Here is a 14562-nt window from a genome sequence, read left to right as displayed (position 1 = left end):
TTGTCTGATATATGTTTCTAAACTCTGATAAGTGATATGTCTGTTTCAGTAACTATTCAATCCTATGAGGATAACTGTGCTAGATACTGACCTACTTGTCTTCAATAAACAAATGATCCCATGAAAGAAGTAATTATTTCTGTGGAAATCTTATGACACAAGCAAATTCTGATAACTGAGCTTAGTTAAGTTTACTTTGTATATCTTATTACTAAGTCCCAAATTAGAATAATGCTACTCATCTGTTTAAGTTCTGATTCTAGTAAAACTGCTGAATGTACTAAGTGCTGATAAACCTCACTTATCAAAAGAAAAAGAAAAGAATAAAAAAAATAATAATATCAGGTACTCCTTTGAGATCTAGAGTAAAAATGTGAATGGGATGACCCAAGTGCATTGCTGGTATTAAGTAAATATGCATTAGAAAAGCAAAATATTTTTCTTGGTGACTGTTCACACTCTATGATTACTGGAGAAATACTCTGATAATAGCATAAATTCTAATAAACAGTCGTGACTCACTTACACTGAGAAGCCTCTATAAAATAGAATTTCAAAAGATGCATAAAATTAGCACAAAAACAGTAGAGGTGGACTCATGCATGAACTCATTTATCAGTAGGTTTCAGGATAATGACAGTTCTTTAGCAAAATTTTAATTATGACTTATTTCTAAGATGTACTGAAGTAGATCAGACTTTACTCTTTGTCTGTTATTTAGCATAATGCACACACACATCACTCCATATGAATGATGAAATTTCTGTGGTGGTCTATGTTATTTTAGATAAACAGTCATTGTGTCACTTCTGCACAAATTCTGAGGACAAGTTCTAGTTACACGTTCTGATGATTAAGTTCTTACGTTCATAACTAAGAACTTGTATGAGTATTTACTAAGATAGATATTCCTTGTTCGAGTTAAGACATTATGTTCTGATGACTGTTAAGTTCTGGTATAGGTCTAAGTTCTGATTTTTCAGTCTAACCCTTTACTTGACTTATCTGTAAGTAAAATTTGGTAACAGTCTCAGATTAATTTCGAAATGATGAAGTGGAAGATTAATAGTCTATGGTTAAAACATAAAGGCACTCGTCCTTGAACAGTTCACTCTTGTTATATGTGCCCATTCCTTTTCCAATGACTGTTATTCTTTTTCAAGGTCTAGGGAGACGAGGTAGAATTAATTCTACCTGTCTGCATTCAATATCTTTGTGTCTCTTGGCATTCTCTTGCCTATATATGCAACCACTTCACATCAGTCTTTTCATCACATTCTTCTCACACACTTATCCTCCCTCTTCTGTCAAAAACACAATGGTTCGATACAACATGTTTTTGAACACACAAACCTTCACAATGGAGCTCAGTTGTGCCGAGTGGCAGCAGGAGTGGCATATAACAGCCATTCCTGAGGAGATCTGGGACTCTGTCCCACAGGAGGTGCTGGCTCACCTTCTATTCTTCGAGATGGATTATCATCGCCATCTGGAGCGCCTGGAGGAGGAAAGGCGGGAAGCTATCCGTCAGCAAGAGCGAATCATTCGACTCGCTATCTTGTTTGTCGAAGATAGGAAGAGGAGGATGACTTAATCTCGTCTTCTTCCTGTTCTTCTTCATCCTCAGCTTTGTCAGGCTTCTTAGCTAGGACTAAAGCTGTTGACGTTAGGATCAGAAGCTTAGGGAAAATCTTGTATTGATGTAATTTCTATTTCCTATATGTATTGACTTGATATATTAATGAAAACTGTTTTTACTTCAAGATTTTGTCTCTGAGTTGTTAAATCCTGCTTGATATTCTGATGACCATTTAAATTTTGTCTTTATTTAAGTTCTGATTCTTTGTCAGCACTTATTCATCGAAATTATCTAGGTCATTTTTAACATGATTTATTTTCAGAATATTAATGTTGCAGTGAAAAATAATTCAATCAGTGCTAACGGTTTTAATTTTGAATTAAAACTGTGTCTCTTGATAACTGAAATGGTTTTTCCTTGAAACAAGGCAACTGGGTAAGTAATCATTCCTGTTTTCTCGAGCCCAGTAACTATCCGTTATTACTGCATGTCTGACAGGTGTCCAACGGTAACATTTTTTTCAGAGTATAAGAACAATAGAGAGAAGATTTCCTTAATCTTTTATTTTCTTTATACTTTATCTCTCTTCTTACTTTTACTCTCTTTCTCATTCTTTCTCACGTTGGTTTTTCATACAGACATTATCTCAAACACCTAACAGGCATACTTGAATTTCAATTTTTTTTTCACATGGCACCAAAGGATTTAATCATTGATGGAGCAAAGTTTGTTTCAAACAACTATGCTGCAATTCTTGATCATGCTGAAGCTCCATCTGAATTGCATTTTGTGCAAGATCTTCTTGCACATAGTGAGGTTGGGTACGCCTTAACTCAGCCTAAATTATTTTCAAGTCAACAAGTTCTGCGGTTCTGGAGGACTGGAGTTTTTGATGATGGTGGTAAACGAGGAACTCCCAGTATTATCTTCCAAGTGGGTGATTCTTCCTATGTAGTCACTCCTGGTACAGTACGAAGAGCATTACATCTTCCAGAAGATTGTACTTTCTCTATACCAGAGGAATCAGAACTTCGGGGGTTAATGACTGATTTGGGATATGAAAAGAGTCTGACGAAACTTGGACAGTTGAAACGGGCTAATATCAGAAGAGAATGGAGTTTCTTCTTCGATTGCATCACCAAGGCTTTTGGCAACAAGTGTTCAAATTTTGATGCCATCCCAATTCTGAGTCAGCACATCGGGTATGCTATTATCCATCAAACTCATTTTGATTTTGCAACTGGAATAATTGGTTTTATTGGGGATAGGATGACAGAGGATCGAGATGTTGTTTATTTTGCTAGATTCTGTCAACTTATTTATACGTATTGTACTGCTGAACCCCAGTTAGTCAGCACTCAAACCCCACCTTTTAAGGTTGCAAAAAGGTACTTTAACGACCTGATAAATGCTGACACAAAGAAATCAATGGTGAGACAATTACAGATTCCTCAGTCTGTGAAACAGATTCTGGTAAATGCTGATCCAGCTACTTACAAATCTGTTTACTCAAATGTTCAACCAACTCACCATAACCAAAATCCATCAACCTCAGTCCCTACCTCTCTTTCTACTCAACCTACCCTCAGAACTTATCTCAAATCCTATCTCTCCACTTCACAGAATGCTCAACCTTCTTCTTCAGCACCTACTGTGAAGCCTACATCCTCTAAGCCAAAGAGAACAAAGACTGTTCCTCAAACATCTCAGAAGAAGAGGAGGATTACTTTGAGAGATGAATCAGATTCTGAGGATCAGATTCCATCTTCAGAACCTATGATAGATGAAGCTGAGAAGGCAACTTCTCAGAAGGATTCTGCAATTGGGGGTTCTAGGCTTCTCAAGAGGCTTAGACGTATGACGGTTCCTGCAACTCCCAAGGAATCCAAATCAACAAGAAAGTACAAGAAACAGAGGGCACAGAGGCCAGTTTCAGATGATGAGGAGGAAGCAGCTAAGGAAGGGGATCAGGAATCTCTGATCTCACAAGACAAGGAATTTGCTCCAGTCACTTCTTCTTCATCAACTCCATCTCAGGAACCTGTATCTGACAAGGCCAATTCACCTTCTATATCTCTTGTTGATCCAGGCACAAGTGCTGAAATTGATATTCAGAACTTGGTTGTGCCTGAAATACTTTTCTTAGAAGCTCCAACAGCAAATAATCCTTCCACAACACCTGTTACTGATGCTGTTCAAACTCCTGAGTTATCACTAACACCTTCTCTGCATCAAGATGATGATCAGATTTTAGGTGAGCATCAGGATATGGCTGTTGATCAGAACTTAGTATCAGATCAGCAATTAGAGGATGTTGAAGCCTCCATTGCTACTCATACAGTTGTCTTATCAGAAGATACTGATTCTTTAAGTTCTGATGCTGCAAATGTTGGAGATACTGGTGAAGCTGCTACAACTGTAGATGCTGATGCAGCAGGTCCTTCAGGACATACTCCTCCACTGACTCTTCCTAAGTCTGAACTGCTAAAGGAGTTTGTTATCAGGGATACACCAGTACCTTGGAGTGAAACTTCTGCAGGTCAGGAGTGGACTAAGGAATGGAACTCAGTTTCATGTGTTCCAAATGCTTTACATCTTGCTGAGCACTTGACTAAAGCTAATGAAATGTTACATTCTGATGATTTTAAAATCCAGCTTAGAGTCACTGCATTGAGTACTAAACATCTACAAGGTCTTCATTCCAACACTCATGCAGAGCTACACAAGATTCAGGAGAACTTTATTAAACAGGAACAAGTTTGGAAACTTGATAAGAAAAAGTTCTTCCAACCTACCATTGTAACAGCCCGCACTTCCGGACTATTAGTTCTAAATCGAAAACTAAAAATAAAATATATTATTACTCGATAATTCTAATAGATCACGAAATTCAAAGCAGCGGTCAAACTCAATAATCAAAATCATAAAAATAGAGACGCAGCTCCACAAATCCGATAATAATTATCTAACAGATAATTAAATTTATTCTCTAAAAACAAAATATTTATTCTAATTCAAATAGCACAAAACGAAGCAGCACAGATCTCCTCATAGTTCTCATTCCTTAATTTTAATATGCTCCAAATTCCGAACCTGAAATGTTAAAAGGGGTGAGCTACACAGCTCAGCAAGTACAAATTGACTATCTCTTAAACAGAAAAACAATGGGTGTTTTAATAAAATGATTTTTCTCAAACAATAATAATTTTGTAAAACAATTTGTTAAGTAGATCCAACCCAAGTTTTATATTTTAAAATTCAGAATTTAAAACAGAACAGAGCAGATTTTATAACAGATCAGAACAAAATAAAATAGAACAAAACGATAATTCTAATAAATACCACAGTCTTGATCTACGGCCACACTTTGCCAGTAGCCGGCATCTAATTCTTATTCTTATTCTTTATACCACACTTTGCCAGTGGTCGGCATCTAAAGTTCAATAATTACGCGTCCTTAATAGGTATCTAAAGTTGCACACTTGTGCGCCTAATAAGGGTATCTAAGGCTAGTTCCGGAACTATAGCGTAAATTACGAACGGGTTCGAAAACGTAGAGACTGGGTTCTAAAATTCACAAATACTTATATCTTATAATTTCAAAATCAAAATTCTTATATCTTATACGAAATTAAAAACAGAACTGAAATATCTTTTTCGAAAATTAAAAGTAAGTCAAAAGTACTTACCTCAAAGCCTGACCAGATCTGAATTTACTCTTTTTGACCCTCTAAACGATATTTTCTTGAAAAACACGAAACACGAAAGCTGAAGATAACGAAAAGACCTTTCTGAAAAGTCCAGAATCACTGAATTCTGACTTACGATGAATTTTCTACGAATTTTACAAGACAGCTGATTTTTGCTGAGAAAGTCCTACGAATTTTAATGATAAAAACAAGGAATACGAATATGGTGTATTTATAACGATACAAAACCCTATATCTCAACTAGGAAATAATAATATTTCCTCCTAAAGATTTACAACCTCTCCAAGTAAATTCCATAAATAAAATATTTGATACACACAATTACCTAAACTAAAAAAATTTCGATTTTCTAAATTATTCTTACACTTATTTCCACAAATAACAAATCTTTTCACAAATCAACTACCTTGCACAAAATGTTTTCAGAATATTCTAATTTTAAAATATTTATCTAGACAAATTAATATCTAATTTCTAATAAATAAATTAAAAATAAAATTACGAATTTTACATTCTTCCCTCCTTAAAAGAATTTGGTCCCCAAATTCACATAACATAAATAAATTAAATAAGTCACTAAAGAAAAGAAATCATACCTTAATTGCGATAGTTGTCATTTCCTGTCAGCTGAAACACACGTCCTTTGCCCATCTTGTTATCTGCTTCCTTCCTTGGTGGCGGTGGCGGATTGTGCGGACAATTCGAAATCTTATGTCCTACTTCTCCGCAATGAAAACAAGCACCTGTATTCCAACGACAGACTTTGTCCGGATGATTCTTGCCGCACCTGGTACACGTCTCTCGATCACCTTGACCCCCGATGTTATCGTACACGTGTGGCTTCTTGAGTGGTCCCCCTTGAAAAGATTGCCCACTAGTTTGAGTGAACCGCCTCTTATTCCAACTGCCAGACGCCTTTTCAGATTCTGCCAAGCCCCTTTCGATCACTAACGCCTTGTTGAGGACAGCCTCGTACGTCTGAAGTTCAAACGACGCCACTGAATTCCTGATGTCACTTCGAAGTCCCTCCTCTAATCTTCGTGCTCGACTGCTCTCATCTGCTACTAGGGTCGACGCGTACTTCGCAAGCTTTGCAAATTCTGCTTCATATTCAATGACGGTTCTTCCACCTTGTTGAAGTCGAATGAAGTCCCTCTCTTTCTGCAGACGAACTGTTCTCGGAAAGTACTTGTCCTCTAAAGCCTTCTTGAACTTTGCCCAAGTGTACGGTTCATGATTTTCTTCAAGATTTGTCGTCTCATTCTTTCTCTTTTCCATAAGCCACCAGTCGTAAGCGCTTCCTTGCAATTGGTACACAGCTAAGGTCACCTTATGTTCCTCATTGCTCCCCAGAAGTCCGAAAGCTTTTTCCATCTCTTGGATCCACATCTCAACGATAGCCGGGTCTGTAGCTCCATCAAAAGTTGGCGGGTTCAAACGCTTGAATTGAGAGACGATGTTGGGCTTCGGTTGCTGATTCACAAGTACAGCTAGAGTTTCAGCCAGCTGGTCAAAGACGTTTCCTCCTTCATCATTATTGCCCTGATTTTCATTGTTGTTCTGATTTTCTCCATCCATCTTTACTAGAACACACAAAACAAATTCTAAACTTATAGTCAATAATCAAAAAAACACAAAAGTCAAACATATCAAATAATCACACAAATAAATGCCCTAAATCCAAAATAATTTTCTAAGACCTATACGATAGTCTAAAGGATCGCATCCTAGGGAATGTACTAGTCCCATACCTAATACACTCCGAAGGACAGCCTGCTCTTGATACCAACTGTAACGACCCGCACTTCCGGACTATTAGTTCTAAATCGAAAACTAAAAATAAAATATATTATTACTCGATAATTCTAATAGATCACGAAATTCAAAGCAGCGGTCAAACTCAATAATCAAAATCATAAAAATAGAGACGCAGCTCCACAAATCCGATAATAATTATCTAACAGATAATTAAATTTATTCTCTAAAAACAAAATATTTATTCTAATTCAAATAGCACAAAACGAAGCAGCACAGATCTCCTCATAGTTCTCATTCCTTAATTTTAATATGCTCCAAATTCCGAACCTGAAATGTTAAAAGGGGTGAGCTACACAGCTCAGCAAGTACAAATTGACTATCTCTTAAACAGAAAAACAATGGGTGTTTTAATAAAATGATTTTTCTCAAACAATAATAATTTTGTAAAACAATTTGTTAAGTAGATCCAACCCAAGTTTTATATTTTAAAATTCAGAATTTAAAACAGAACAGAGCAGATTTTATAACAGATCAGAACAAAATAAAATAGAACAAAACGATAATTCTAATAAATACCACAGTCTTGATCTACGGCCACACTTTGCCAGTAGCCGGCATCTAATTCTTATTCTTATTCTTTATACCACACTTTGCCAGTGGTCGGCATCTAAAGTTCAATAATTACGCGTCCTTAATAGGTATCTAAAGTTGCACACTTGTGCGCCTAATAAGGGTATCTAAGGCTAGTTCCGGAACTATAGCGTAAATTACGAACGGGTTCGAAAACGTAGAGACTGGGTTCTAAAATTCACAAATACTTATATCTTATAATTTCAAAATCAAAATTCTTATATCTTATACGAAATTAAAAACAGAACTGAAATATCTTTTTCGAAAATTAAAAGTAAGTCAAAAGTACTTATCTCAAAGCCTGACCAGATCTGAATTTACTCTTTTTGACCCTCTAAACGATATTTTCTTGAAAAACACGAAACACGAAAGCTGAAGATAACGAAAAGACCTTTCTGAAAAGTCCAGAATCACTGAATTCTGACTTACGATGAATTTTCTACGAATTTTACAAGACAGCTGATTTTTGCTGAGAAAGTCCTACGAATTTTAATGATAAAAACAAGGAATACGAATATGGTGTATTTATAACGATACAAAACCCTATATCTCAACTAGGAAATAATAATATTTCCTCCTAAAGATTTACAACCTCTCCAAGTAAATTCCATAAATAAAATATTTGATACACACAATTACCTAAACTAAAAAAATTTCGATTTTCTAACTTATTCTTACACTTATTTCCACAAATAACAAATCTTTTCACAAATCAACTACCTTGCACAAAATGTTTTCAGAATATTCTAATTTTAAAATATTTATCTAGACAAATTAATATCTAATTTCTAATAAATAAATTAAAAATAAAATTACGAATTTTACAACCATTGACAGGGTTGCTTATATTGAGAAAACTCAAGAGAAGCAACAAGCTCAGATTGATCAAATTCTGACAAATCAAGCTTCTCAGCAATCGCAACTTACTGAAATCCAGACCTCAGTGGAACTACTTATCTCTCTTTTATTACCTGCTGATGCCAAAAAGGGGGAGAAGGTAATTAAGTCCAAATGCAAAACCAACAAGTCACTGCAAGGAAAGGATGATGGAAAAGATGACCAAGGAAACTCTGGAATGGGTAGTGGTCATAGTCAAGGTAGAAGGTTTACATCAAGACAAGCTAGTCACAGAACAAGTTCTGATACTGGGAAAAGAATAAGTTCTGCTGCTGGTAAAAGGATAAGTTCTGATGAACTTCTAGATCTTGATGAGGAAATGTCGAGACAGTTATTTCTTCAAGAAAATCCAGGGATGGACTTGGAAAGTTTAAAGGAAGAAGAAGCCAGACTTAAATCAGAGAAAGTCACATCTAAATCTGAAGCTTCTGGTAAAAAGTTACTTCCAAAACCTAAAGGCATTGTGATCAAAGAAAGGATACATACTGAAGAAACTTTGGCTAGATCACAACCACAGATAGATCCAAGATCCAAAGGTAAAGAAAAGGTTGGTGAACCTATCAAGCCTTATGTACCTCCTGAGGAAGAAGAAATTACTGATGGAAAAGATAATCTTGCTCTGACTTCAAGAAAAGTTCTTAAAACAACCTCTGACATGGCTCAAGTTGTTCAGAGTCAAGAAATTGTAAGTTCTGATATTCAGAAGAAGCAAGTAACCTCTGACAGTGCTCAAGTTAACTTGATATCAGAAAATAAATCTAAAACACTCCTACCAGGATTCACTAAAGCAAAACAGACTCAATCTTTGAAGACTACTTCAAGTGGTTTTGAAGCAAGAGTAGTTACTGGAAAGGAAGCTAGAGATAAAACTGGATTGGGAAGTGCTGATGAAAGAAGAGTACACAACACTACCGATGATCCAACTTCCTTGAGTGAACCAGGTATTGGAGCAACTCCTGAGAGATTGAATCAACTAGAATCTGTACAGATGGTTTACCATACCTACTTGAAAGAATACATCATGTTGTATTTCATGACAGATGGTAGGGTTTATCATATAAGACAAAATGCCATTCCGTTGAAGTATTTTGAAGAATTGGAGCATGTATTGTTCTTACTTCAAGTGGATGACAGAATAACAGAGACTGCTGCAAACTACTTAAAGGAACAGATTCAGAGACAGAAAAGACTTTATTCTGTTAAGTCTGACAGCAGATATGTTCCAAAGTACAGAAATCACAATGGTGATATTGTTGATATGAAGCCTAATACTGCACAGATCAGAACATATCTTGGTATTAAGGGGCTTGAATTCAATCTAGAGTCTAATAAAGCTTATGTCATAAGACTAGATCGGGAGTTGAGAAAAGCAAAGATTAATGATCTCAGAGCTGCAATATTTCAAACTGGTGAAGATACTGCAGAGCTTAAAGATGTCAAACGGAGAATGATTGATGAACTCAGATATGCTGAGAAATGTTTGTTGAAGAATTATCTCAGAACAACTCCTGACATCAGAGAGATCAGAAAATGATGAAGCCAAGTCGAAGATCTACAACTGCTTAAATTCTGATATTTATACAGATTGAAGTTGTTATCAGATGTTGAATTGGTAAAAACTTTAAGGACTGTAAGTTGTAGTTATCTTGTCTATTTCTCATGCATTTGTACTTAATGTTTTTGACATCATCAAATATCTGTTAAACTTGTATATTTTGTTAATTTACAAGTTGGGGGAGATTGTTAGATATATTTGATAATGTCATGGCTAATATGTTTTATGTTTAGATTTCAGATCTTATTTGAACAGAACAAATCAGTACTTAACTGATCAGTACTTATACTGGAAGTCAGAACTTAAGGGATATCAGTACTTATGTTATCAGGAGATAGATATCAGAACTTAAGTGCTGAAGGACGATCAGATAAGGACAGTAGCTGATTAAAGTTAAGAAGATCAAGATAAACATAAGAAGAGATATGCATGAAGAAGGAATTCCGTGAAGAATGGAATACTTGGAATAGAAGATATCTGATTGATATATTTTAGGAAGCAGAATTATATTCCATATCAATTAGCGAATATCTTGTAACTGTGTAGTATATAAACACAGACATAGGGTTTACACTATAAGTGTTATCATTATCGAGAATATTATTTAATATAACTCTAGCAGCTCTCGTGATATTTTGTTCATCACTGAGAGATAACAGTTCCAGATTGTAACAGAGTTTATTGTTTAAATAAAGTTTGTTTTCTGTTACATAAGTTCTTGAAGTTTGATTTGATTGTAATAAACACTGTATTCACCCCCTCTACAGTGAAAGTGTGACCTAACAGTACACAACACTACCAATGATCCAACTTCCTTGAGTGAACCAGGTATTGGAGCAACTCCTGAGAGATTGAATCAACTGGAATCTGTACAGATGGTTTACCATACCTACTTGAAAGAATACATCATGTTGTATTTCATGACAGATGGTAGGGTTTATCATATAAGACAAAATGCCATTCCTTTGAAGTATTTTGAAGAATTGGAGCATGTACTTTTCTTACTTCAAGTGGATGACAGAATAACAGAGATTGCTGCAAACTACTTAAAAGAACAGATTCATAGACAGAAAAGGCTTTATTCTGTTAAGTCTGACAGCATATATGTTCCAAAGTACAGAGATCACAATGGTGATATTGTTGATATGAAGCCTAATACTGCACAGATCAGAACGTATCTTGGTATTAAGGGACTTGAATTCAATCTTGAGTCAGACAAAGCTTATGTCATAAGACTAGATCAGGAGTTAAGAAAAATAAAGATTAATGATCTCAGAGCTGCAATCTTTCAAACTGGTGAAGATACTGCAGAGCTTAAAGGTGTTAAAAGGAGAATGATTGATGAACTAAGATATGCTGAGAAATGTTTGTTGAAGAACTATCTCAGAACAACTCCTGACATCAGAGAGATCAGAAAATGAAGAAGCCAAGTCGAAGATCTACAACTGCTTAAATTCTGATATTTATACAGATTGAAGTTGTTATCAGAAGTTGAAATTGGTAAAAACTTTAAGGACTGTAAGTTGTAGTTATCTAGTCTATTTCTCATGCATTTGTACTTAATGTTTTTGACATCATCAAATATCTGTTAAACTTGTATATTTTGTTAATTTACAAGTTGGGGGAGATTGTTAGATATATTTGATAATGTCATGGCTAATATGTTTTATGTTTAGCTTTCAGATCTTACATGAACAGGATAAATCAGTACTTAACTGTTGATCAGTACTTATACTGGAAGACAGGACTTAAGGATATCAGTACTTATATTATCAGGAGATAATCATCAGAAGATAGATATCAGAACTTAAGTGCTGAAGGACAATCAGATAAGGACAGTAGCTGATTAAAGGAAAGAAGATCGAGATAAACATAAGAAGAGATATGCATGAAGAAGGAATTCCGTGAAGAATGGAATACTTGGAAGAAAAGATATCTGATTGATATATTTTAGGAAGCAGAATTATATTCCATATCAATTAGCGATTATCTTGTAACTGTGTAGTATATAAACACAGACATAGGATTTACACTATAAGTGTTATCATTATTAGAAAAGATTATTCATTGTAACCCTAGCAGCTCTCGTGATATTTGTTCATCACTGAGAGGTAACAGTTCCATACTTTAACAGAGTTTATTGTTTCAATAAAGTTTGTTTTCTGTTACTTAAGTTCTTAAAGTTCGATTTGAGTGTACTATACACTGTATTCACCCCCTCTACAGTGTGTGTGTGATCTAACAGTAACGTTCAAGGGTAAAAAACAAGTAAAGAAGTTCTTAACGATGATTCAAGCCAAGAAGTTACTACGACAAGAATGTGAGCATTTCATGGCATATGTGATTGACAGAAGTCAAGAACCAACAAAACTTGAAGTTATTTCAGTTGTGAATGAATTTCCAGACGTATTTCCCGACGAGTTACCAGGACTTCCTCCAGATAGAGAAATTGAATTTGCGACCGACTTAGCACCTGGAACAGAACCAGTATCCAAGGCCCCGTATAGAATGGCACCCGTCGAGATGAAAGAGATAGCGGAACAATTGCAGGAGTTGTTAGAGAAAGGAGTAATCAGACCCAGTGTATCCCCGTGGGGAGCCTCGTTATTATTTGTCAAGAAGAAAGATGGAAGCATGAGACTGTGTATTGACTATAGGGAGCTCAACAAGCTGACAATCAAGAACAAGTACCCGTTACCCAGAATTGACGATCTGTTCGACCAGTTGAAGGGAGCCAAGTATTTCTCCAAAATTGATTTAAGATCAGGATATCATCAACTAAAGATCAAGCCAGAAGATATACCAAAGACAACTTTTAGAACAAGGTATAGACATTACGAGTTTTTAGTGATGTCTTTTGGGTTGACCAATGCCCCGACAGCGTTTATGGACCTGATGAACAGAATTTTTAAGGAGTATTTGGATAAGTTTGTTATTGTGTTTATAGACGATATTTTAATTTATTCAAAAACGGAAGAGCATCATGCAGAACATTTGAGGACAACTTTGGAGATTTTAAGGAAAAAGAAGTTATATGCTAAATTCTCGAGGTGTGAGTTTTGGCTACAGGAAGTTCAGTTCTTAGGTCACATAGTCAGTAACGAAGGGATCAAAGTGGACTCGGCAAAGATTGAGGCAATTACGAATTGGGAAAGACCGAAAACACCCACCGAGGTAAGAAGTTTCTTAGGATTGGCGGGATATTATCGTCAATTTGTTCAAAATTTCTCGAGGATTGCCACACCATTAACAAAGCTTACACAAAAGAATGAGAATTTATATAGAACGACAAATGCGAGGAAAGTTTTCAGGAGTTGAAGCGACGATTAATCACGACACCTGTTTTGTCACTTCCAGATGATCAAGGGAATTTCGTAATTTATAGTGATGCTTCTCACAAAGGATTAGGATGTGTTCTAATGCAGCACAAAAAGGTGATTGCGTATGCATCAAGGCAATTGAAACCACATGAACAGAAGTATCCTACTCATAATTTGGAGCTAGTAGCCATAGTTTTCGCTTTGAAGATTTGGAGACATTATTTGTATGGAGAAAAGTGCGAGATTTTCACGGATCATAAAAGCCTAAAGTACATATTCACACAGAAGGAACTTAATATGAGACAAAGGAGATGGTTAGAGTTGATCAAAGATTATGATTGCTCGATTAATTATCATCCCGGTAAAGCGAACGTGGTAGCAGACGCATTGAGTCGGAAGGAAAGGTTGAATGTGTTATCAGTACCTGAAGATATATATAAAGAATTTCAGAAATTAGAATTGGAGATTAAAGTTTGCAAGCCTGAGGAAGCGAAAGTATACAGTATGACTTTCCAACCGGAATTATTTGAGAAAATAAAGAAATGTCAGGAAGATGTAATGGATCAAGATATAAATTGCTTGGTAGGGGAAGAGTTATGCACGCAGAAAGATGACCAAGGTATTCTGAGGTTTTCATCTAGAATTTGGATTCCACCAATGACGGAGCTGAAAAATGAAATTCTACAGGAGGCACATAATTCAAGGTATTCCATCCATCCAGAGAGTACCAAAATGTACAGAGATTTAAAGAAGAATTATTGGTGGCCAGACATGAAGAGGGAAATTGCGGAATGGATTAGCAAATGTTATACCTGTCAGAGAGTTAAAGTAGAGCATCAGAGACCAAGTGGATTGTTACAACCATTGGAGATTCCATAGTGGAAATGGGAACATATTGCCATGGATTTCATAGTTGGATTACCAAGGACAAGGGCTAATCATGATGCCATTTGGGTTATAGTGTATAGACTTACCAAGTCAGCTCATTTTCTGCCTATAAATGAAAGATTTTCGCTCGACAAGCTGGTCCATATGTACTTGAAAGAAATTGTAGTTCGTCATGGAGTTCCTGTGTCTATTGTATCTGATCGAGACCCAAGGTTTAATTCAAGA

The 14562-nt window shown here is 35.8% G+C and overlaps 1 protein-coding gene across 1 annotated transcript; it reads right to left on the bottom strand.

Annotated features, from left to right (window-relative positions):
• Positions 1-5886: 5886 nt before the first annotated feature.
• LOC141696258 (uncharacterized) lies at positions 5887-6867 on the bottom strand. The gene has a single exon (XM_074500426.1). The coding sequence runs from the start codon at positions 6865-6867 to the stop codon at positions 5887-5889; it is 981 nt and encodes a 326-aa protein (XP_074356527.1).
• Between the last annotated feature and the right edge of the window lie 7695 nt (positions 6868-14562).

The sequence above is a fragment of the Apium graveolens genome, chromosome 2 (genome assembly GCF_009905375.1).
Source record: "Apium graveolens cultivar Ventura chromosome 2, ASM990537v1, whole genome shotgun sequence".
Taxonomy (NCBI): domain Eukaryota; kingdom Viridiplantae; phylum Streptophyta; class Magnoliopsida; order Apiales; family Apiaceae; genus Apium; species Apium graveolens.
Note: the sequence above shows the minus strand (reverse complement) of the source record. Positions and strands in the feature narration are given on the sequence as shown.